This window comes from Plodia interpunctella, chromosome 20 (genome assembly GCF_027563975.2).
Source record: "Plodia interpunctella isolate USDA-ARS_2022_Savannah chromosome 20, ilPloInte3.2, whole genome shotgun sequence".
NCBI lineage: Eukaryota > Metazoa > Arthropoda > Insecta > Lepidoptera > Pyralidae > Plodia > Plodia interpunctella.
Window position 1 is genome coordinate 36080 of NC_071313.1, and position 26118 is coordinate 62197.

General features: G+C 40.9%; 1 protein-coding gene across 1 annotated transcript in view; it reads left to right on the forward strand.

The window, feature by feature from the left end:
* Positions 1-26048, forward strand: part of rk (rickets) — a 38099-nt gene extending 12051 nt beyond the window's left edge. Inside the window, exons 4-16 of the mRNA XM_053760167.1 lie at positions 2578-2718; positions 5103-5174; positions 10168-10239; positions 11065-11133; positions 11208-11351; positions 15410-15550; positions 16956-17021; positions 17258-17401; positions 22560-22631; positions 22910-23036; positions 23613-23781; positions 23926-24090; positions 24175-26048. Of these exons, the coding sequence (XP_053616142.1) occupies positions 2578-2718; positions 5103-5174; positions 10168-10239; positions 11065-11133; positions 11208-11351; positions 15410-15550; positions 16956-17021; positions 17258-17401; positions 22560-22631; positions 22910-23036; positions 23613-23781; positions 23926-24090; positions 24175-25784 (2992 nt within the window). The 3' untranslated portion in view covers positions 25785-26048. The remainder of the gene's footprint in view (positions 1-2577; positions 2719-5102; positions 5175-10167; positions 10240-11064; positions 11134-11207; positions 11352-15409; positions 15551-16955; positions 17022-17257; positions 17402-22559; positions 22632-22909; positions 23037-23612; positions 23782-23925; positions 24091-24174) is intronic.
* Positions 26049-26118: the final 70 nt, after the last annotated feature.

Sequence of the window (26118 nt, forward strand, 5' to 3'; positions counted from 1 at the left end):
TTTATCTCGTGTTTGCGAGTGAATGCCGCCTTATTTATCCTCATTATTTACGAGAGCTGAGTTATGGCGCCCTCTGCAGGATATTACGAACGTCGCGAGGCGCTCTCTCAGTACAGGCTTATGAAAGTAGTTGCCGCGAAAGCTTTGTCGTGTCCGTTTGATAGCCGCTAACTTTCCTGCCATTGAGCAACAATTATATACATATGTTTTCAGGGATCCGTTGCACAAAAGGTAAAAACGGAAGCCTTATAGAATCACTTCGTTAGCGTTCTGTCAAACCTCCTCCTCAGGAACGGTGGGCATTACCAAATTGTCTATCGTGGATTTCCCTTCCAAACATACAAGAACAGAATTAAAATTCGTATTGTCTCCTGTCACTCATTACATTTCTGGTTTCTTGATACACGTATCTTGTTTTTATACCTGAGAGTCGACAGTTACCAAACTCTAAGGCCACGTTTAGTTGTATTATTATGTTTTACCACAAATTTAAATAAAAAGAAACCGGGAAAAAGCATCGTTACTGTGGAATAAAAACGTATGGGGTAGGTATCTCCCATTGACCTAGAATCATTAAGGCAGGAAGAGGTATATACAGATAAAGGAAAATGTCACATACTTGCAAAATTAAGGGTTAAGACTTAAGACACACGCTAAAACAGTGATTCTGAAAATTCGCTACACATACCACAATGCTTAGACTAAGATTATACCTTCAACGTTCTGTAGATTGCTACAAAAATATTCTGAGCACAGAATCTGTTTACTTACACATAACATGTCCTCAATGGCGTGTTATCGCGAACAAGTGCGATATTAAAAAAGGCTCAGCGCCTAATTTGAATGCGGCGGTCGGCTCAGCGGAATTGATCGCGGCCCGGCTCCTCGGCGCTCATGTCGCGTCGCCTGCCCTCTGCTTACTTTGTAGAAAATGTATGTTGATGTATACACCAATGCAAGGTTTAATATAATTATATACTGTGAATGCGATGTCAACATTACTTAAGCACCACTGAACACGTCAGTGCTCGGTATATTGTCTTTCAATTAGATAGACAGGTGAACTGGTAATAGCTACAACAACTATGTTTCACACTGATCTAGAAATTATACTGATAGACCTTCTAATTGTTAGGAAATGGCCGCCCTCTGATATCACTCGCCATGTATGGCAGCCGGCCAAAACCGTCAATGCCGCCTCTCGCTGACACGATGCCCGATAGAAGAAATATTTTTGTTCTAGCTCCATTCGGCAATAATGTGCTGTATATATAATGTAATGGCTAATCCCCGGAGTATCGCCTCGATAACTAGCGAAATCATCGTTATATATATCCGATATACTGCGATTGTGAATGTTCGTGCGGGGCTGGTCCCCCGCCGGCTCTAAATCAGTCGTCGACGGCAGCCGAAACAATTGCCAATGATAAGTTATGTTCATAATGAAAGCAGCGTACATTGTTTGATAGATGGTCGCCAGGGATGTTTGTACTGATGTAATAAAGCTAATAAGATTTCTGTATGTTTGAACTGGCTAAGGTGGTATTGGCTCGTTTTAGAGTTAGCACGGTACAAATTCGCACGGTGTCACTAAAAATGGACTATAATAAAATGACGTCTGACGCAACGACAACTACACTGCAATGTGATTGGTTCGCTGCGTCTCACTTCGAATCGATTCGATGGTGAGAAGTGAAATGCAAACCCGCACTCCGCCCACAGGTCATCTTCGAGACAGTTATGACCCAGTTGACAAGCTTTGATCTCACATTTTAAACGTGAGCAGTGATTTAGACGTTAGATTCGAATATGTATGGCTGTTATCCTTGATCTACAATCTAGTCGGAGCTCATGTTAGTTTTAGCTACAATAAATAATTTTGCTCTCGACTTTATGATTTTCCTGGGAAGTTAAGGTTAAATAAAAATTAATATGAAAATGTGATACTTATACCAATATTGTATACATTGAGCCTTTTCATTCAGTAAGGAGGGATGTCCCTCGGGCCGAGTTCGTCGACCCGAGGAATCTGATCATTAGTCAGGCAGGTCCCGGCTGCGCCGTGACAGCAGTATGATCGATTAGATAACATTACCTAAGATTCAACGGCAACGGATTTATGCGCCTTCCCTTATCATACCGCGAGATTTGTAACGTAACGTTCAGCTCCCGAGCGACCGTGTGCCCAGCAAAGTGCCTCAGTTGCAGCATTTTATTTCCAGAGGGTTTGTGGTTTATAAACAAATAATGTGGCCATATAGTAAATGCATAATGCCAGCCTGGAAACACCGGATGTGTGGGGCCATGTCGCAGAGCCGCCCCGGGGGCTTGTGGCTTGCCTGAAGGCCCAGAAATTTACATTTCAAACTGTTGGTTGCCCATAAATTTATTTTTAATATTTAATATTATTATTATATATATTTTTGCTCGAGTTATCCGTACCTAAAATAAATGAATAGTTACACAAACTATTTAGGTAGGTACATACATCCAAATCTGGTATTCTATCGGTAATTAAATCTTGCAAGATCATGACCAATGTTTCTAGTAGTAAGTATGAAAACCTTGTTTATGTAGGTCGGCCGAGGACAACTACATCTCGGATATGTCGCCAGAGGAGCTGGGCGGCGTGCGGCAGCTGCGGTCGCTGCGGCTGGCGCGCAACCTGCTGCGGCTCGTGCCGCCCGCGCTCGCGCGCCTGCACCATCTGCAGACGCTGTGAGTACACCGTCTATGTTGTGTCTACCTCCCTTGCCACTCGCTGTTCCTGCTTAGAGAGAACATTTTAACTGCTTGACCAAGAAACCAACGCTTAAAGGAAATGGGAAATGTAGGCATAGATTATAATATTACAATAGTTCAGCAAAAACTAAGAAATATTTTAGCCAAATATTCAGAAAACATTCAGAACATTCGTGAATTGAAGACATCTTAGAAGAAAGAAGTAGACTTATATGTTGATATTTGAGTAACGAATGGCTGGCATTGTCGAACAGCTGCGTCGTGTGTCGGCGACACTTGATCTGGTCGTAATGCGGCCGCGACGACCTAACGCAAGGCGGGACTCGCGGAGTGTGCGAGAGCAGTGTGGTTGATGAACAGCTCATTTAAGTCAAATACTATTTTGTTGTTGCTCATAATTTCTTAAGATTCCTTCCTTCCTTTCCGCGTTAGTATGATAGCTAGTGTGGTTGACCCACACTAGCTATCATACTAACGCGGAAATCATACTCACACATCTTGCAAGTTAATTTTAACCCAGTTTCTAGCGCCCGATTAATCTAAAATTTGGAAATAATACACCTTTAGTTTGGATGACATACATTATTATGATATGCATACACCCACATACAGCTTTCGATGTATTCCCATGAAGTAAAATGTTACCAAAAATAGTTTTTGTAACACGATCTGAAACTGAAATATGTAAATATTTGTCTCCGCCCATGTCCTCCCGTGGTAGGATCAAACGCAAACGCACAGATCAGCTTCCTGCAATATATTTGGTCGAAGAGCCGTCCCGAGGCGGTCGCCGGATCCGACATGATTTAGGTGGATCGGGGACGACCTGATAAATTGAATTCTATTTTTGTAACGAGAAAAATTTGGAATGATTGAAATAACCTAAAAAGCGTCAAATCTAATGTCTGCCGTATGATAGAAAGTTTCTATATTATTTTCCGATTTCGAATTACAAATAACTGTAATGTCCAAAACTTTGCCCTGGTAACTGCAAATGCATTGTTATTTATTTATTATTGTCATCGATCATTCAGGTCCGCTGATTAGGTGTTCTCGATATGTAAAAAAATATTTCATTCCCTTTGTAAATATTTTCTAAAACATTTTTAAAGATCATCAAAAAGTGAGAAGAAAGTCGTGCCACACGCCTCAAAGTTTTAGGCACAAAGTTTCCAAATGAAACAGAAATATTTACTTCCTGTTCGCCTGCTCCTGGGGTCCCTCCCTGCCGACCCGTCGCGCGCCAGCGTGATATATCTCCGTGTTTGCTGGCGAGGCTCATCGCATATTGTTCCCTTGCGTCAACGCACAAACCAGCCGGCAACGTCAATATGTCCTTTCTTATGAAATAGATGAAGTCACACAAGTTATTTGGCCATAGGGTTACTCCTAGCTAAACAATACGTATGCCTATCACATTTTTTAAATTTAACTGTACTTACCATTATATCAGTAAATAAAATAATAGAATAGTCTTAGTTTCTTGGGATACTTATCCCAGACAGTAATTTATTGATGGTTTCCGTATATGAGCATCGTAAATTTGACAAAGAAATTAATTTCTAAAACATCTGCTGGGCTAGCAAGGTATTTACAATTTTGTTATGTACCTACCTTCCTTCCACATTAAATTAAAGATCAGTAGGTATGTAATATTACTAAGTTTTATCGGACACTAATTTTGGTGTAAACAGAGTATACTGAATCTGGTAAACTACTTAAAGGTTACACATACATATTTGTAAGTTATAGAAAATAAAGGTTGTATTATAAAATCCGAGAAGGAAAGTTGCGAAGCGTTCCCTGTCGTGTTAGTACTGCACCGTTTGTTTTCGGTTTATTCTGCGTCCGAGTCCCGCGGTCGCCTGCAGTTCTATCAGACCTCGACAAACTAGAGCTAATTTTATTTAGATTCGTGCTGAGAATATTTATGAAGGAACATGACGGAGTGTCGCGGTCGCGAACGTTTATCTGCATAAGTCCTGAGAAATCTTGTCGTACCTACTTACATAAATAAATTGTAATATGAATTACAAGATTTTGTTTTGTTAAGTACATTGTTTAAATACTATGTTTATGTTATTCGTCTCACAGGAAGCCAAATTAACTTTGTTGTATAATGTCAGAGACACCATCGAAGTTTGGGTCGTTTCGATAAGACTTTGTTCTATATAAAGATTTAATCATTGAAATACTTATTTAGGTGTAACCAATACGCAGAGATTAATTTTCGGGCCCTCGCAAGTCGTTTTCGAGCTGCTAATTGGCTGGCATCAAACCACAGCATCGAACCCATCTTGCCTCTGTTATGTAATTTAAGTAGGTATATGATGATGATTCTGAAGTGCAATTTGTTCCAGCAACTTGGCCGGCAACCTGGTGTCGGAGCTGGGCGACTCCTCGCTGCCGCCGCTCACCGCGCTCCACACACTGTAAGTGGACTGAACATACCAATCTTATTTGACGAAACATTTTCGTCCAAATTTTATTTAAATTAGTCTAGGAAATCTTGTTTTAGAAGTAAATCAACATAGTAATGTAAACAGTTTTTAAAATGTTTGCGGGAAGATTTATACATTGTCCAAGAATATGTGAGATGGATGTACAGTCGTCGTTCTCTCTACCGTCGGCAACTTTATCTTCAATAACAGCAGCGGCCCGTGCCCGCCCCACACTTTCCTTGTTTTGTCGAGAGGAGAGAGGAGAGATGGACAGGCTTGGTGAAACTCGCACATCTCGTTGAATAACGATTACTAATACTATGCCTAAAGCTTATCTAAGCGCGATCGTATGTAGCTGGAATTGAGTATATAATTATGCTTACGCCACGATAGCAAGTTGTTGACATCAGTTGTCAACAACTGGGGTGTTAGCGAGGGTGTTAGCGAAACTGATTACAGCCATTACAAGACACGCTAACGTCTCTTGCATGCAACCTACACTACACTACTTTGTTTACTTGCATTAGATGCATATTGTGGACTTTTGTCCACATATCACAAGGTAGTGCTACTTTAGGCGCGCGCCTACGCTCCTATAAAGTTTAACCAATACACAACATTAACTCGCCATCGTATTATCGCCAACTTATTATCAGAATTCTTGACGAGAACCCTCAATCTAACTGTGGTCTAAAATAACCAAACACTACAATACAACCAATACCAAACAAGATTTTAAATTCGACTGTAGTTCAACCGTTTTTATTATCATTCAGTTCCGCTCTGAACCAACAACTTTTCTTTCTAGCAAAGACAAATTGTCACATTTTAGTATGACGTTTTCGTTTTTTGTTATTAATTGAATTAGTAAACAAACTAATAACCAGACTGCGCTTGTAGTTTATTCTATTCTAATATCTATATGCATCCGTATAGAGCTATGCTCTACGTATATGTATACTGAGACTACATATGATAAGCGATATGGATAGAACTAACACAGTATACATGTATACGGCAACCTCACGTAAAATTGCACCCCAGCCCAGTGCACTTTAAAAAGTGGAGGTCAATAGCGCTATTAACGGCGTGTTGAGTGCCAAGACTAGTGCTGAAGACACACTTTAGTCTTCAATCTCTCTTACTCAGACAGATCCAAAATTTTCACGTCAATCCATGTATATAGCTTATACATATACATGCGATATACATATATTAATGTTGTGATTACATAAATAATACGATGATTATGAAAAAAATATATAGGTTTAGAATTTATTCCATAGTGATATAATAAATCACCCAACTTGTTAGCTCTCGCTCTCATCTGAATTATTTCCCGGACGTTTCTTCCGCCGCTAAGCGTCGGAGCCCAGCTATAACTGCTTTTACATCGGCAGTTAAATGCTAAAAAAGGCTCATGACATGACCACAAGTCTTCTCATCATCTTTCATTCATCTTCCCCGTTCCTTCCTCAGCAGTTGAACGTCGGAGCCTAGTGTCCGCTTTCCTACGATTTCGTCTCCACTTCGCACGGTCGTCGGCATCCCAAGTTGTCAGTCCATTGGCTGGCACGCATATCATCCTTGACGAAATCAAGCCTTTCATTTCTTGGTTTTGCCCTTTCTGTCCACAAGATCCTATATTACTGTAAACTTTACGATGGTCAGCATAAATAACTGACACGCTCGATATTTTTTATTATCTCGCCATTCCCACGAGCCGTAACGGATACTGTGTAATCGACATGTAGGTCCTCAGTCACAAAGGATCTCCGCCCACGACTACCGCGCGCTATGATCCGCCGTTCTTTCCGCTGTTGTTGTTTGTTTTTTATTTGATCTTATTCCACTCGTCGTGTGTGCGTCTTCATGGCAAGAGATAGATTACCGCTACTGTTTAAAAAAATCCGATGTCTGTATCACCAACATCAACATTTAAAAATGTAATTACTGTTGACCCCATGTAAACCACACACGGAGGTCCGGCCGCCGTCGCAGAACATCAGTATGCGGCCGGCTTCAACCATTCATCCATTCGCCGGCACGATGAAATAGAGATATGATGGAATAATTTATTAGATATTTCGGTGTTTATAAGCTTACATCTGTGAGTCAATCCGTTTGTGAGGATGTGTGTATTATGTATGTATATAACGTATGTTTGTTACTCTTCCACGCAAAATCTACTGGACCGATTGTTTTGAAATTTGGAACACGAGTTGAAATAACCTGGAATAACACATAGGGTACTTTTTATGCCAAAATTCCCACGGGAGCGAGCCCCATGGCGCAACTAGTGATATTATGAGACTGAAAAATATTTTCTTAGCAGATATTTTAACCCTCTCACTACATTCCTAAAACATAGATTTCTCTCAAGAGTACCCGACCACTCTCTCAAAGAACTTCACTAATCACTTCACTACTATTTCTAGTCTCATAATATTATTTACACGTTTTTTACTCGAATAAAGTTTTCCTTTAAAACACAAATTGTCCTCATCTACTAAACGTACCCGCGAAAACCTCTCGCAAGGATTGTGGCATCGTTATTGTCACTGAGAATGGGCTCCGCGGCCTCCCTCCCCCCCTGATCTTGAGGGGGAGGTCGACAGCCTCAGGGGGGCACCAGCCGAATAAACCATTACTCTAACTCGTTTATTATCAGGGGAATAGCGTCGATAGTTAGTTTTATTGCGATTTTAGCAGATAACAACGTGCTTCAGGCAGAGATTGCTGCGCACTTAAAACGATTTATTATTTCCCGTTCTTAATTATATACAAAGGTAATTTTTGCAAATCATTATATTTTTATTCAACGAGGACAAAGGACAATAACCAAATCATTGTGTACCTAAGTATGAAAGTTCCAAAGTCCTACGCAAACATCATAAAACGCGTCCTACTCTCCCACTGCTGAAATTCTGCAAATCTCAAACTAAAGGCATGACTAAAGGATTATGTTTCCGATATTCACATCAACTCAGCTCGACTTGCTAGTAAAACATTTGTTGTGTTACCCTTTTTGGGTCAATTCGAGTGCTTAACTATTTTGATATAGGGACGCAACTTCGCTCGTGGCGTATCAATACAATTATACTCACAATACAAGTTATACGAGTAGTAAGATGTACACACGACACGACGAGAGAACGCAAAGACGATACTTTTACAAGTGGCTATTTAAAGTTAAAACTTTTTATATTATAGTATTAGCATTGCCGCATCATTAATTAGGTTCACACTTTTATTTGGTATTTCTATGTAGTCAAATTTTTAAATTATTTGATTTACTTCCTAGTTGCCTTTCCATTTTATCTTCCATGAACTCCTAGAACAGTTCCATTAGCCTGTCACGGGATGACAAAGCAACTAAAAGGGTAGGTAAAGGATATTTAGTCCAAGCACAAAGGTTACGGACCTCTGGCGGAGAGCAGTTAGCCAAGACTTGGTGCAGCGCGCGACCGGCGCCTTATTGTTATAGTGCAATTCCGAGGCTGCGCTCGCCAGACAGACGGGGTCGACTCGGGTAACGGCCGCAGGCTTCCATCATTATACTTTCAACTAAGTTCGACTTTTTGTAGCTTTTTGTGTCCAAACTTACACGTTTTTCTTAGATCTTCTACATGCAACCGCCACACCTCCCACGGTAAACCATGGTAGAGCAAAGACCTCTACCATGATTTATTTATCTTTTAAATTAAAATTCAAAACTTAAATATTCGAATAAATAGAAATTCTGGTATGTACAAATGATATAGTTTCTCACTTGTGGAACGCTTTCTGTCTGGCTTGAAAACATGAATTAACTCTTAACCGCATTGTATATGAGTCCATGAGTTACAGCATAACGCTAACCCATTTTCAAAAGCTTCTTCAACGTTCCACTTGATGGGCTCAACAGCGTCTTATCGTAAACAGTAGCAATTTCTTTTCAATAAATCTGTCTTTGTCTTTCTTCCTCATGTTCAGATACAAATGAATGAATGGTCTTATAGTGTTGGAGATATCAAGATAAGTGCACTATTGGCCAACTTTGGGCGATAAACTTCATCGTTTCAGACGATCTCTCCACCACAACTGGATTACCTACAAATTGTTAGACTGATTCATCTGCATATATTTCAATAATACTTTATGGATATCTCGGATATCAGAAGTGAGGTCTGACGATACTGGTGAGAACCGATACAAAAATAAAGCTATGCATTTAAATCTCTTCTGAAGTACTAGAATATAATTCGTTATGATGACACTAGTTTTCATTTAAGGAGTATGTACTAGGCACGACTGTTCTGACATCAATAAAAATTTCACTGAACACTAATCTCAAAACAAGCGCTTGATTCCAAAACCGATATCTAAGATATCTAACTTTTCAGTGCATAAGTAGCTAGCAAGTAATTAATAGCTAAACTTCAACTTACCTTGTTTCACAAGTTTGAAGCTGGTGCGATGAGCGCGGCTCGTAAAGCCGCCGGAATTGTTTACTGCGGGTTTATATCGAGTTCATTTATTGCCTTAAAATTACCATAACGCGATACTCGCCGCGTAACGACCATTGTTTCCCCTTTATGGCGCGACTTGGCAGCCGCCAGCCGTAACTCAGCGGCCGCCGCCGATGCCACTTTGTATTGATTTGACGAGTTGTTTGGCGCCGGAGTTTCGTGTTGCTGGATGCTGATCGGATTCAGGTTTCCTTTTCATTGCATGCAGGAAATCTTTAAATAAAGAGAGCCATCCCAATACTTAACAGCAGTGACTAAGTCGACTTACTTACATAATGTTCTGCTTTGGAACAAACACGAGTATAGTAACGATAGCTATCTAGTTAAAACCACCTTATAACTTTTATCAAACGTTCTACATATATTAACTGAAGGTCAAAAATATCATAATCCACAGGCAACAGTACTATCAGAGTGTTTCTCTGTTTTTATTATTTTCTATAAAATCAATAATTTACTCTTTTGTCTTGCAGGGTATTGAAGCGAAACCGAATCACGTACATATCCGTCAGAGCGTTCGCAAACACGCCCAACCTACGAGTCCTGTAAGTATACATCTTGAAAACACCAGTGCTCAGTAAACAGCCAAATATTTCCCAAAACTATATCGCATCAGTGATCAAATTTATGTTTGTATTTATGTGTCATCCATTATATCCAACGATCAGCTATCAGCAGTTAATGAACGAGCCACAAACATTGGAGCAGTAAAGTCGACAGTTTACGCGCGGCGGCTCCCTTTATTTACATTAACTCTAATTTAACTGCAAATGTCAGAGGTGAATCGCATCGCATATACCTAAATGGAAAGAGCGTAAAATCCATGTTTATCTGTCTGGATATTGGAAAGAGAAGGTTAGTGTAGAATAGCTAAAAGAGCTATATATTTGGGAGTTGAAAACTAAAATAAAGTGGGTCGCCTCGCCTAGGACGTTATCTGTGTAACTAATAGCAGCGCTGCAGTGCGCGTCATATCGCGGAGCGACAATCCCGTATCGGGGCTCCCGCTAACTCCCGAATTTGTCTCGCGATCCCTGGGGCCGTAATTAATCAGCCACATTTATCGCCCGTCATTCGCTTCTCAGAACTTCCGTTGGAAATTTTGTCTTTTTATTATATGTATCCTAAATGTGTGTTTCATTGATTATGAGATACTCTGACTCAATTTGATGAAAGTTCATGACAAATTATACTTATTTTTATTATTCTATTTCTTTATTTTCATTGCATATTATATGTATTTGATTTAATTCTAATTATAGAAACACATCTAACTACATCTTATAAAATATTAAAAATAAGCAAATGCATCGAAGCAAGCAGTGACGTTGAAATCAATTCGCTACTTACTTATTTCATCGACTTCACAGGAGGCTAGAGGAGAACTTGTTAACTGAACTGCCGGCAGCACTACGTCTGCTGCCACTGCTTGAAGACTTGTGAGTATATGCAATCTGATGATACAAAACAGATATCTTGGAAATCGTAATATGAGAGTGTGGTTATGTACCAGGTCGGTGGCAAGCAACAGGATCGAGGTGGTGGCGGAGGGCGTGGTGTCTGCGGCGCGGCGGCTGGCGCGCCTGGAGCTGCGCGCCAACCCGCTGTCCCGGCTGCACGCGCGCGCCCTGGAGCATCTGCCCAAGTTGACCACTCTGTGAGTACGAGTACAACTTTTTCTCCGAAAATAATACCAACACGAAGAATGGCACTGAAAAACGTAAAGAGCAAGATTTTACGATAGAGTTTAATAAAATTGCAATTTCATTCTATTCAAAACAAATTCCCGCCCGTACGCATAGGTAAAGACATGGTCAATTGTACGGACCGATTTAAGTAGTATCTGGGATCTGTACTTTGCGCGACCGGCGACATCAAGGCAAGCTATGTCATAGCTGCAGCGTGGGCAAACGGCAAAGTAGGGCGAGAACTAACTGGTGTCATTTATTTCCCCAAAATACTGGTCGGGCTAAAAGGACTGGTCTATAAATCGATTATAAGACCTGTCAATCTATATGGCAGTGAAGCGTGGCCGGTGTCGAGCGCTGGATGTGTGGTGAGATGAGAGAGAGCGATAGCTTGCACACAAATAATCATTTCCGTACTATATAATATGATTTCCGTACCTGCCGGAAAGATGAAAATTGAGAGCTACAAAATTGTTGTGGGGAACGAAAATGAATACAATAATATATTAAGTACCTATTATAAAACAATAATTATATATTACAAAGGTAGGTAATTCGAAGCAATAACGTCATCTTTATTGTCACAGACTTTTGGTGTGCAAGACGTGAATTGCGTTCGTATAAGATAGCTTCAATATAAAATATTAGGAATAAAGTATAAGTTTATTATCTCCAAATCTGCGTGACATAAGCAGGTACACTTGCCGTCGCAATGCCGCGACGGTAACGGGCTGTCTCAGTCGGGCGTTCGTTACGGTCGGAAGGTTACGCCGCCATGATCATGAATATTTAACGCGAGCCTCGCCGCGACCTTGCCTCGCTCCTGACGAACTTTCCTTCGTCCTATCCCAACCAAACAAACTATGTGTGTGTTATTACAATTCTTCATTTATCAGCCTTCACTTTCCTAGACGTTGTAATAATAAATGTCAAAAAATTTGATTTTGTTTATAAAAAGTATCTTAAAATGTTACACCTATTTAAAAATGTTACTACCTGCATAAATTACTTGTCAATTCTCATAAATAACATGTGGATCCGGAATCTTATCCGATTAATCCCAAAACATTTTAGTCTCTCCTTCGCTACAGCTTGGCTACAGCCAACCCACATTTCAGAAGGAAAACACTGCATTGATGTTTATCTAAAGTGCATAATTGCATATCAATCAAGGTTGATCATAAAAGTGAACATCGTAATATCAATCTACCTACGTAACGCAAAGATAGTCTCTGTTACGCAAACGTCATTGGTACTCATACATTTAGGTAATGAATGAACTAGGGAGGGAGCCGTGCGGCTCGGCTTGCTAAAACGAGAAAAGTAGACAATTAAAAAACAAATGAGTGTGTAAACAAACTAAGAAACTATGTAATTAGTAGGTGTGCCCATGGAATTAGTAGGTACTCCGTACAACGAGTACCACAATTTCATGACTGTGACAAAGGAAAATAATACTGTAAACTGTAAACATAACTAACAAAACATTAGACGGGTTAGCAGAGCGGCCGAGGAACGCCGCCGCCGCGGAAGTGGGAACAGTGTCGTGTTTGCCCAACTATTTACGTACAGATTTGCTTTTATCTCTGCGGAGCGGAGATCAAGCCGAGCTTCATCTTGTTTGCAAACTTGTGGATGTAAGTGTTGTAACACACCTCTCGGTTGCCATGATTTATTAAGATTGCAAATTTAAGTACCTATAAAATTTAAGGTTATTTAACCTTTCTCTAAGTCAAGTGTTTAACTAAACTTGTTTTCAATGAAATAATCATAACTTAATATCTGACGTCATTTAGAACTGAACTATCTTATAAGGAAATTATTTTTGGATTAATTTACAATTTGCGGTCAGAAGAGACACTGGAGATGTGTCTTGGGAAGGTCACCCTGGCGTCCGGGCGAAAGTTAGCTGAACTAGGCTCGCTCGTAAAGCCGGCTGCAGACAATAATATAAATTTCATTTACGTTGGAAGTGTCGATGTAGTGCCCCTCCCCCGATCCCCCCCAAGCGAGCCCCACCCCGCCCTCGTAAACAGGGACTTAAACCGCTTTGAGCGATAGTATACAAGTGGCGTGTCGATACCATTGCCACATCAATTATTTATTCTATATCAATAAGAAAACATCTTGAGGAAATATACCCTTTTAAATAGTTATGTCACAAGGTCAATCAACACTTATTCTGGTTTCTGGACCGAGTCAGACCGAGTTTCGACAACAGCAGTAATAAGGCTTGCACTTGCAATGCATCTCACCGCAGCTGAGGACGGTTGCAGTGGAGTCCGTCCGCGACCTTCAATAAACTGTCGAGTGGAACCGAATGCATTATTTAGCGATTTTAGTATTGTAATCGATTATACTAAAGAGTATTCTGTAGTAATTACATCTCGCCTCCTGATACTCCTAATACGAGTATAACGTAGAATTTACGTTACCTTCACTTTTACCCCGTTCTCTGAGCATTTCTATTTCTAGTTTAAAAAACACGGTCAAGTGTGAATTGAACTTGCGTGAAGAGGGTTACGTGCAATTCATAAAATTCTATATAGGTTTTCCAGTAATCTACCAGCAATATTTTGAATTTTTGTCAAAACTTTTGATTCGAGTAGTTTCGGAGATCAGAGCCGCGTAAAATTTAAACAACATTTTTTTAATAACTGCGTATATATTTGAAACCACTAGCATCACCTATCCAGTTTTCCTCGAATTTATTAATATTTTCTCCATCTGAAGCAGTCAGTCGTATTTTTTAATATGAATAATATCGAAACTATTAATTTTACAATAATATCAAACTATATTTGGGATTCTCATAACGAGCGTTTTTATTAAAATTAGCAAAACTTTTTAATTTCCCCTCGAAAATAACCCCTATTGGAAATCAATATTAATTTACTCTACACGTTTGTATTATTGTCGCCGCCGCCGGAATTTGCACTTTCACCGCGCAATCTGGGAAATGAAGACGTTTTAGACATTAGCTGAGAAACATCAATAATGTTTGGCGTACTTGCAGGTTTAATCAACTACAAAGCGTGTCCTTATGGGTTCCCGTATGGAATTACTACTATATGTATCACAATAACATGATATGGGCGTTTACACTAAAACGTCAAAAGTAGACAATTAAAAAACAAATTAGTGTGTAAACAAACTAAGAAACTATGTAATTAGTAGGTGTGCCCATGGAATTAGTAGGTACTCCGTACAACGAGTACCACAATTTCATGACTGTGAAAAAAGGAAAATAATACTGTAAACTGTAAACATAACTAACAAAACATTAGACGGGTTAGCAGAGCGGCCGAGGAACGCCGCCGCCGCCGAAGTGGGAACAGTGTCGTGTTTGCCCAACTATTTACGTACAGATTTGCTAATGGCTTGTTTACACACGCCGCAAGCTCCCGTCGCATCTGGCACCTAATATTTATTCCATTACAATAACTGTATTATTTAAGTACCTAAGATATTTAATTAGATTACTAGCGTCCTCTGATAAGTCCTACAGCAATAAGTCAAAGTAGAATTTTTTTTCTTAGTAACTTTATTTCATTTTCATTTAGGGTAAGAACTAGGAGTTTAGGTTCCAAGTCCTAGCAAGGCACTAGCCTTGCTTGAAAAAGTATTCTGTAACATTACAATCCGTTCAGTAGATTTTGCAGAGTGACAAACGTACACACATACATCCTCACAAATTTTCGCGTTTATACGGAGTAGGATTATGAAATAGACATAACGGCCGACGAAGTAGTTTATCTTCCAACCTTCGGTGGATTGTAGAGGAATGAGGGGAGACATCTGCATGTGGAACTAGTCTGATTGTATTAACGGTGCCGGAAGGAAAGGTGAATTGAATTATATAATAGTTTCACGTCAATTAAAGTTTACTTACACCTAAAGTGTAAATTTGTATTTAACTCGTAAGATTTGACTAACATACAAACGAAACATCTCGTACCAGGGCCAAAAAAAGAATGGGATAGATGAAACCAAATAAGAGCTTGTAATGAATGAGACAACTTGTCAGGGTGTTGTCGGAGACGCGCGGGCTGCGCGAGCTGCCGTCGCTGAACGGGTCGGAGCGGCTACGCTCGCTGCGCGCCGACCGCGCGCGCCTGCACAGTCTGCCGCCCGACCTCTGCCACCACGCGCCGCAGCTGCGCGCGCTGTAAGTTATGCTTACTTCTCTTTTAGTTGCTCTTCTAATCGTATGATACTCGTATGTATATTAGGAATGAAGTCAATATACTTAATGCATATCCAGGCACCAAGTATCCATGCTATTCTAATTTACCACGCCATCGTAAACTAAAACGCTGCAACTTTAAAGAAAAGCATGAAATGTAAAACATTTCACAACTCAAAATTCAATTAAAATAAAATTGGTATTGTACCTACCTATTTTGTAGTAGCTATGAGTGGGGTATTTTATCACGACATTAATTCATCATCGTCGTCTATCCCCTGTGCTTCTTTTGACCACCTGCTATATTATTTCATGAGTTTCTTCACAACCGGCTTTCAGGAGATAATTCTGCTTTCAGATTACAATTTCTATTGGCGGCCTAAAAACAAAACCTACAAGTCAGAAAAAAATTAATGAGAAAAAAATAATATGGAGCGTAACAGCGTATAATATTCAGTTCGGCGCGGCCGCGGGCGGTCGATGCATCATTAGCATGAATCGAGGCTAATCCTCACCTGGACGCTCATCGTTTTGTTTTCAAAGCCCGAGCCTAAATGTTTGCACCCCGACTTTATGACTAATCTAATTCGAATTTGAATTTTCGCACTTTAAAGGCTATGGGATGAATACTCGTCTAACCAGCTGAGCTCTAAATACAAATCGTTATCGATTTCAAAATATTTAATCCCTTTTCATCAGCAACGAGTTGACTGGCTAGAGTTGTTGCGTAGTTCAACGATAATGCAGATTTATTGTGAGGGTCACATCTCGAAATTTCCATTGGAAAAGAGCCGATATCAAACTAGTCGAGTTCTTTGCAAATCTACTTACGAGAAGATCAAGGTAGGCCACCAGTTTGACGAGACAAGACTGATGGCATGTCGACTCCGAAATATGAGAGCGAGCATTCGCAACCTAGATTACTGGCGGCCACTTCACGAAGTGGGGCCTCAGCAATTTAAAATAGTTGATTTATGTCGTTTAAACGCTTTAAATTGCTGTATAATATTAAAATTAGTAATATGTAATTTCGCGAATCTGTGTCACAGTGGATCTACTTTTATTAACATTCCGCTCTGACGACAATTTCTTTTTATCTTTCGGCAGGTAATTAATTTCTTTCGCATGTTTATCCACGCGTAAATCTTTAAACTTTAATTAACTCATTTATTTCTGCCGTGACGGGAGCGACCTCGTTCTGAAATATACTTATCTAAGTTCCTGAAGATCCTCTCGACGCGGTAATGACGATATTAATTCCTATAGTATTAACTGATAATGCTGTATTATCTTGTATCGGTATCGACTCAAGGCTTCATGATCCAGGATGGACTAACACTCGCAAGTACCTAGTATACAATCATGAAATCATGTGCGTGTTTTGCAGAGACGTGAAGGGCAACCAACTGGATCACGTGCCGGACCTGCAAGATTGCGCGGAGCTTCGAGTGCTGTGAGTGACATTTACATATCATGAACGCTTGTAGAAATATCTTAATGTTCTTGTATGTTAGATTTCTTCATTCTTCTTTCTCATCGGCTCGGCGACTTGTAGATGTCCTATAAACAACCGTTCTCCAGGCGGTTCCTGTCAGGAAATCTTCTCTTGAATTACTGAGCACATTAGGCAAGCGTCTAAAGGAAATGAGGATTGAACTAAGCAAAATGAGTTGAATGGTGACGTTGCAGAGAGCTGTCGGACAACCAGATCTGGTCGCTGGGCGGCGAGGCGCTGCGCGGACTGGGTCGGCTGCACGACCTGCACCTGGCCGGCAACCGCCTGCGCGCGCTGCCCGCCGACGCCTTCCGACACACGCCGCGCCTGCAAGTGCTGTGAGTATCATGCCTCCACCACCTCACCACTCTATTACTGCGAAAACATTTGATCTCATTTATTTATTATTAGTACCTGTTCGCCGCGAACTTAGACCTCGCGAACCTGCGAACACAATACATTTTTACAAAATTGTGAATATTTCAAAAAAAAAGATTTTGTTGACCTATGAACTTAAAAAATCTATTGACAGATACTACATATCCTTTAAACATCAAAATCAGACCAACGGTTCGAAAGTTATCGCGTTTCAAACATGCATACATAACTATAAAACTGTTGCCCAAAGTTGATTTGTAGAGAAAAGTAACCGTAGTGTAAAGAAAACCGCTTGTACGTGACAACTCTTTCATTAATAAAAAATAAAATAGTACGTCGACACACACACATGCGAATTGCATAAGTTCAGTGAGTAGCGTAATAAATTCCAATATAACAGACAGGGAAAGGCTACATCAATGAAAATACAATGAACTTCTGTATTCCTGGTGCAACGGATGTAAAGATGGCCGAAAAGTTCATAGTAAGTAGCATAGTAAATTCGTAACGTAATAGACAAAGACAGATAAATATAACAGACAGAGAAAGGCTACATCAATGAAAACTCAATGAACTTCTGTACTCCTGGTATAACGCATGCAAAGATGGCCGAAAAATCTAGAACTACTACAACAAAAGAAAACAGCAATATATAGAACTGCAGCAAGAAGGAACGAGACAGGAATAATCGAATGCTCCAGAACCAATTACAAGCCTTCCTTCCGTACACACACACACAGAACAATAGCCAACATTCTAGAAACGCCCATTTTGCAATAGGTGCGAAAAAGAAGTAAATAACTCCGTTTCGTTCTTACAGTACCAGACAAACATCATAAACTTTCGCTATAAGTTCGATTTTATTCTAAAAAGATCTTACTGGAATCTTCTACAGTGTTCCAACAGGAAAATGCTCGTCGGTCGGTCATATATAAGAATCTCCGAGTCCTTCGACAGAGTTAGTTTTTATTAACAGTTAACTAGGTTAGGTTAAATAACAGTTCCAGTCTACAGTCTCTCGGAAACAGTGGAATACAGAAGAAACAGTTATAGTGAATAGTTCCAGTGAATAGTTAACCAGTTTTCAGTTATATGTTAGACACAGTATAGTACAGTGATATCAGTACTTATAGTGTGCATAGTGAAAAGTGATAGCATAGTGCGTCGTATTAATCACAGATAAAGACTGTGTGTATTTGTATAGACAGTAATTTATAGACAGTGATAGATTATAGAATAGTGCATAGACTAAGAATATAGTGTATAGTATAGTTATAGACAATAAATCCTGGACTGTGAAAATCAGTGCATTTTCTTACTTCTATTAATTAGTGAACCTATAGTAGTGCTAAAAGACACCTAGGCGAGTCTACGATTAGCCCTTGTCCTGCACACCGCTTGTGTAATTCTCCATCCTGATATACTCTTTAAACTAAAAGGCGAAAGTTTTACAATTTCATAAAGTTACAAATAAAAATCACTTTATTACCAAACTTAGTATTACAATAGTTTCATATATGAATATTTATTTTAGTTTTAGAAATACATACATTTTGTAATAACAAGGTGACAAAGAAATGTCTCAGCTTCTAGGTAACGCTGATTTTCAGACAAATTGCGCTATAACTTGGCTTACGCAAACTGAATTATCATTATAAGGTATATCTTGGTAGGATATTATCTTCGGGAAAATGCAAACACCAAACAAAACTCGGTCACCCAGGTAATAAATAAAAATTTATAATGCTGTTAAGGTTACCAAGGTTAAGTACTTATAAATATAAATTATTGCAATATAGTACAACTGCGAGGGTTTTTAAAAGTAAAGACGTTTTAATTAAAATCGAAAAGGAATGGGAATCGAGAATTACGATGCCATTTGGTGAAAAACTCGAGTGCCAAGGATCCTAATAGGGCGTTATTGAATGTCGACCAAGACGTCGGTAATGGTAGCTGTTCCGGACCGTGCTCTGCTCAGAAGATTGTCCAACAGGATTCAGGATATCTTCAATGTCTATTTACAATGGTGTGTCTCTGCGTGTGTCTGTTTCTAAGCTTTACAATGGTGTGTCTCTGCGTGTGTCTGTTTCTAAGCTTTACAATGGAGTGTCTCTTCGTGTGTCTGTTTCTAAGCTTTACAATGGTGTGTCTCTGCGTGTGTCTGTTTCTAAGCTTTACAATGGTGTGTCTCTGCGTGTGTCTGTTTCTAAGCTTTACAATGGTGTGTCTCTGAGTGTGTCTGTTTCTAAGCTTTACAATGATGTGTCTCTGCGTGTGTCTGTTTCTAAGCTTTACAATGGTGTGTCTCTGAGTGTGTCTGTTTCTAAGCTTTACAATGATGTGTCTCTGCGTGTGTCTGTTTCTAAGCCTTACAATGGTGTGTCTCTGCGTGTGTCTGTTTCTAAGCTTTACAATGGTGTGTCTCTGCGTGTGTCTGTTTCTAAGCTTTACAATGGTGTGTCTCTGCGTGTGTCTGTTTCTAAGCTTTACAATGGTGTGTCTCTGCGTGTGTCTGTTTCTAAGCTTTACAATGATGTGTCTCTGCGTGTGTCTGTTTCCAAGCTGTCACAGATTTTGATGCAGTATATTCACTGTTGTTTAGACAATTTATTTTCGAAAGTTACCTATTATCAAGTTTAAATGAATAATGAATGACTCCTCCAAAGCCGGGCCAGGTCGCTAGTAATCCTTATTCTTACTTATTATAAAACAAAGTCCATTGCCGCGTCTATCTGTCTGTTTGTGATAAATTAAAAAATGCATGGATTTTCATGCGGTTTTCATTTCACCAATAGATAGTGTGATTCCTGAGAAAGGCTTAGGTGTATAATTCATTATGTTTTTACACGTGCGAAGCCAGGGCGGGCCGCTAGTACTTAAATAAAAGCGAAAAGCACTAACTCTTCATGAAATCTCTTGAGCCCATAAATAAAAAGATACAATTTGACAGAAAGATAAAATGTGACTAGGAGGCAGCCACTAAGAAAATAATTTTGTAAATGGCATTCCATGCAACTTTGTATGGAACTTCGTAATTTTTGAAGTGAGATGTAAAAAGTTATAGATTTAAATTTTTGTTACAATAATTAATTTATAAATTATTGAATTTTGAAAATTGCATACCAATGAGGATGTAATAGAATATAACTATATGGCGAAAAAAACGCGTTTGTTGTATGTATGGATATTTATTTCATACTGTTTTTATTGTATTTGTTGTTATAGCGGCAACAGAAATAGATGATCTGTGAAAATTTCAACTGTCTAGCTATCACCGTTCCTGAGATGACACCAGACAGACAGACTGACGAACAGACAGACGGACAGCGAAGTCTTAGTAATTATTTTTTTCTTAGTTCGTTGCGAAAGTGTTTTTTTAATACTAAGTAGTTTCAGTTACAGCTCATCAAGTTACCCTGCTAGAACCCCCATGGCGCGGTAATAGCGACGAGTTTGCAATGAATTTGGGTAGGTTGATGTGCTGTTGACTGTACGTGGGTATTAAAAAATACTTTCTACAAAACCACATCTTCTTTATTTTGGGATTATTTTATTACAAAACACAATTAGTCATACTTCATCATAGTTATGCACATTTTGCGAAATGCTAATTTTGAGAAGTGCACAAATACACAACATATTGACATGCACATTCTGCGTCAGACCACATTGCTAATTGAAATGGGACGGGAATTAATATTGCGAAAAATGTGACGAACGCATTGCTTATGCGTCAGAATCTCCAGATATATTAAGAAAGGAGCAAGAAAATCCTATGGTTATGAAGAAGCTAATTACAGAAGTAAATGCTAAGATGCAATACGATAGCAGCAGTTTGAACCGCATTTGCACTTTCACTACGCTAGCTACTATGCTAATGTCAACTCAATATTTTTCTCTATTAAGCGAGTTTTCCCGCAGTTGGCTGAAGTTATACAAAGCCTGAAAGGATGGTAACCCTATTCACGTCAGCGCCGGCCGGTGCCGATATTAGAAAGGTATCGAGAGCTCGTTATCAGATATATAAGGAGTCGACTGGAGATTCTCAATTAGATATGCAAAGGAGGAAACGATACCGCCAAGTGGTCCGGTTAATTGGAAAAAGTTGTCGAGCCGGGTGTCGGGTCGGAGGGTGGGGTGTGGAGTCGGGGGAGGCGGGGAAGCTCGCGGTTCGCCAACAGTTTCCTGTAGATGAGCTCTAATCCAAAAAAGTATTTACGCAATTATTTAAACGATATTAAATTGAATTTACAAAACTTGACATTTGTAAAAATTAAGGGAATTAGAATTATGATAATTAAATTACAATTATCACATTTGTAAAAAATAAGGGCTTACTTACAATACAAATCTATTATAAAACAAAGTCCTCTGCCGCGTATGTCTGTTCGCGATAAACTCAAAAACTGATTATACATATATGTATAATTTATTATGTTTTACCCGAGCGAAGCCGGGACGGGCCGCTAGTAAATCGTAAAAAAGCTAATTTTACGAAACCCTCTGTGCGCAGTTCTCACTCGCACTTAACCAGCTTTTCCCGCCACAAACATTCCATAAAAATAAAAAACGTTAATACCTAATATACCTAATAAACCTAAATATAGTATGTTAGTAAAATAAAGTAATGTAGATTAATTTGCATAGATTACTTTTTACTTTTCGCGAATAAATAAAATAAATTATAAAAAGATGGCACTAGTGTGCCAATTTGCTGAGCCTTGAAGAATAGATCCATGAATTACATTAAATTTGCGAGACACGTAAACCAATAAAGTAACCCTTCTGCGTGGAGATGAAGCTATTCATAACGGCGGGCTTGCGTTGACAGACGACGCGACAGACATTTGACTTTTGTGTATATTGCTGACAACTGAGCCCCGATCTAATACTACATACTAATTATGGTTTATATGAGTAGTACGTAAGTATTTCTAATTGGTCTCCCCTCTATCCTATCTAAGCACCCTAAGCGGGATGGAGGGTTTCCTTTATTGTTTGGTACTTATCTGTTTTGGGTTAAGATAACATTAGACAAACCCAATAAGTACGTTCTGTACAAAAAGTTTTTATTTATCTAACAATCACCTTTTTAACATGTTTCGTTTTCTTTTCTAGAAATCTAGAAGACAACGAAATAGAGAATATCGATATGGGGGCGTTTGAGCCCATCTCTAGCTTGGAAGATTTGTGAGTAAACACTTATTTTTAAAATTTACTTTATAATATACTTATGAAATCTATGGATAAAGACGACGTGTTAAAAACATTTAAAAAGTTAAGTGGTATTGGTTATTTACTTACATGTAAGCATAGTCAGTCTTTAAAAAAAAATACTCAAGGGCTGAATTTGCTTTGATTTTTCAACTTCAAAAATTTTTACATGCCCTACATTTTGTCATTCTAATCTCAGTCTGAGCCTTATTTACATGTACAAATATATAATTCAGTGACACAACTGTTGGCAGAAACGTGGGCAACAATCAGTTTCCGTGGCTACCGGCGAGCGGCCTGCAGAAGCTACTCCATCTGAAGGCGCATAACAACCCGCACCTGAGGCACTTCCACCCGCCAGAGCTGTTCCCCAGGATACAGGTTTGCCCAGCAGTTCATATAAATGGCGCTCAACAAATTTACTGAGCTCCACGATGTGACAAATTTGTCGCGTAGAAGAGGGGCTCGGTGTTTGAAGGCAGGAAAATTTATTTATGACCTTAACTCATTCAGCGTGAAGGTCGTGGTTATTACCTTACACTTTCTATTGACGTCTTTGGAAAAAAGCCTGCGGTGAAGTTTGTTGCGCCTTTTCTTTTTCACCTGTGCTTCCAAGTCGGCACTAGACTTAGTTATAAGATCATCCTAAATTAAAAAAATATTTTTTAATTTGACACAGCCATGTAAAAAACGTGTGTATAAAAGTATTTTAAGTCTTGTAAAAATATATTTTTTTGTTAAATTTCTTTCGCCATTTTTCTCAGCAATGGTTATTGCAAAATGCCAGTAGTTTGTAGCTTTTTAAGAAATATTATATTTTTCAAAAATTAACCCCCAAATAACTATAATGGGGGGTGAAATTTATATTAAACTCATGTCTATTCCGCTTTCGCAGAGAAATATATGCGTGCGAAGACGCGGCCTAATCTAGTTACTGAATAAATACTTGGATTTTAGACGCTGGTGCTATCGTACGCATACCACTGCTGCGCATTCCTGCCACTGATGGAGGTGGGGGGTGGGCCACAGTCGGAAGACGAGCACCTGACGGACTTCGTGCTGGTGCCGCCGCAGCACGTTGACCTCGCCGCCTGGGCCAACCTTACCGACATTTGGCCACACTACTGTTAGTATCCTTGCTCCACAAACACAACCAGAATATTATAATCATACTTCTAGGAAATTGATAAAGAGTGATGGAGTTTTGCTAATTTGCTTTCTTTGATTTTTGTGCCAACGAAAATTATATTATAAGATTATAATTTTTTAGTGAACGCGTCTGGAACTGCAGACGCGCGAGTGCGAGCTTTGATAGCGAACATGGGAGCCGGCGGCGGCGCACTGTGGGGGGGCACGATGAGCGACGACCTGCAACGGCGGGCGGTGGATCTGCGCGGAGACGCGCCGCGTCGAGTGCACTGCCTGCCCATGCCTGGTGAGTTGGGCAGGGCTATTAAAAGAAAATAATCATCGTTGTTGAAAGAGACTACACTTTCACTTAACAATTTATTTGTTTCAGGTCCGTTTCTACCGTGTGTTGATCTATTCGATTGGTGGACATTGCGGTGTGGTGTGTGGGCTGTATTTTTACTGGCTCTACTCGGGAATGGTACGGTGGTGTTCGTACTAGTGTTCAGTCGCAGTCGCATCGATGTGCCGCGCTTCCTCGTCACTAATCTGGCAGCAGCTGACTTCTTCATGGGAGTGTATCTCGGCTTCCTGGCCGTGGTGGATGCGGGCACACTGGGCGAGTTCCGCGCACATGCCATCGCTTGGCAGATGTCGGGCGGATGCCGGCTTGCCGGCTTCCTCGGTGTACTATCTTCTGAACTTTCCGTATATACGTTAGCCGTCATAACATTGGAACGCAACTACGCCATCACGCACGCCATGCACCTCAACAAGCGCCTGTCTCTGCGGCATGCAGCCGCTGTTATGGCGGCCGGTTGGGCCTTCAGTCTGATAGCGGCTGCTCTGCCATTGTTCGGGGTATCCGACTACCGGAAGTTTGCAGTGTGCCTGCCTTTCGAGACATCCACGCCAGTTTCACTCGGCTACGTCGTGGCGTTATTAATTATCAACGGTATTGCTTTCCTTGTCTTACTCGGGTGCTATCTTAAGATGTATTGTGCCATCCGTGGCTCACAAGCCTGGAACTCCAATGACTCCCGCATCGCGAAACGCATGGCCCTGCTTGTATTCACGGATTTCCTCTGCTGGTCGCCGATCGCGTTTTTCGCACTCACCGCTGCTTTTGGGGCACAACTCGTGTCTCTGGAGGAGGCCAAAGTTTTTACCGTATTTGTCTTACCTTTGAATTCCTGCTGTAATCCTTTTCTGTATGCAATTCTTACCAAACAATTCAAGAAGGACTGTGCTCTCGTGTGCAAAGCTATCGAAGAATCTCGTGTGACGCGAGGCATCGGTCGTTGTAGACACTCTTCTAACTTCAGCAATCGCCAGACGCCCGCTAATACTAACAGCCTTGCCGAACGCTCTTCACGCGGACACCATGGCGCGACATGTGCTTGCCGTCGTCTGCTGCCACCGGCTACCGGTTCTGAAGGTGGCGTCAGCGCCGGCACCGCAGCCCTGCCACCGCCGCGCCGCGCCAAGCACGAGAGGCTCATGCGGTGGCTGCGAACCTGCGGTCGTCGAGCTGATCCCGCTCCCGCGCCTGCCCCTCGTCTGCCTCCGGCGGTCCCTGCGCGAACTGGGTCCGTATCGTCATCCGTTGAATTCTCGTCGTCACGATCAGACTCGTGGCGTGCTTACGGGCGACCGCCACCTCCACCCCGCCGTGCTGCCTCGTGGCTTGTGGCTAGAAAGACGTCACAAGACTCAAACCTGTCGTCATCCCGCAACGACTCGTCGGGATCGAACGCAACTGCATCGACGGGAACATGGCGCACGTCCCGGTCAGGCGGCAGTGCAGCGGCGGCGGCGCGGCCTCGGCTGGCGCGGCAGGCGGCCGTCACGGCGGACGACCCACCTGGCTCCCCGGCTGCCAGCCGTCTGCCGGTCCCGGGGCCAGCCCCACCCGCACTTGCTCCGCGTCACTTGCAGACGATACCGTCGGCGGCAGAGACAGAGCCGCAGCCGGACGAGCAGGACCGCTGCCCCGCATGAAACAGAACCATTGCTATCTCTAAGACTGATCCTCTCCCAGCCGCCGCAAGCTGGACGTCCGACTCGAGCCGGATCCAAGGGAGTGTCTTACCAAGCCGTCCATTAGATTCCGTTGACCCGCAACTTGCGAGTTGATAGTCCGAAATTAAATAGGATCAAACCGCCCCCCCACCCCACCCGATACGATTAAGAAAGCTCTTGCTGTTGGTTGCCCCAACAGGGCCGAATGCCGGTGCTCTCGGTGGCTCAAATGACGCGGTCCTAACAAAGTAAGTATAATATTAGTTTTTAGTGATTGATGAATGAACGAGTGGTCTTGTCGGGTGCCCGTGAC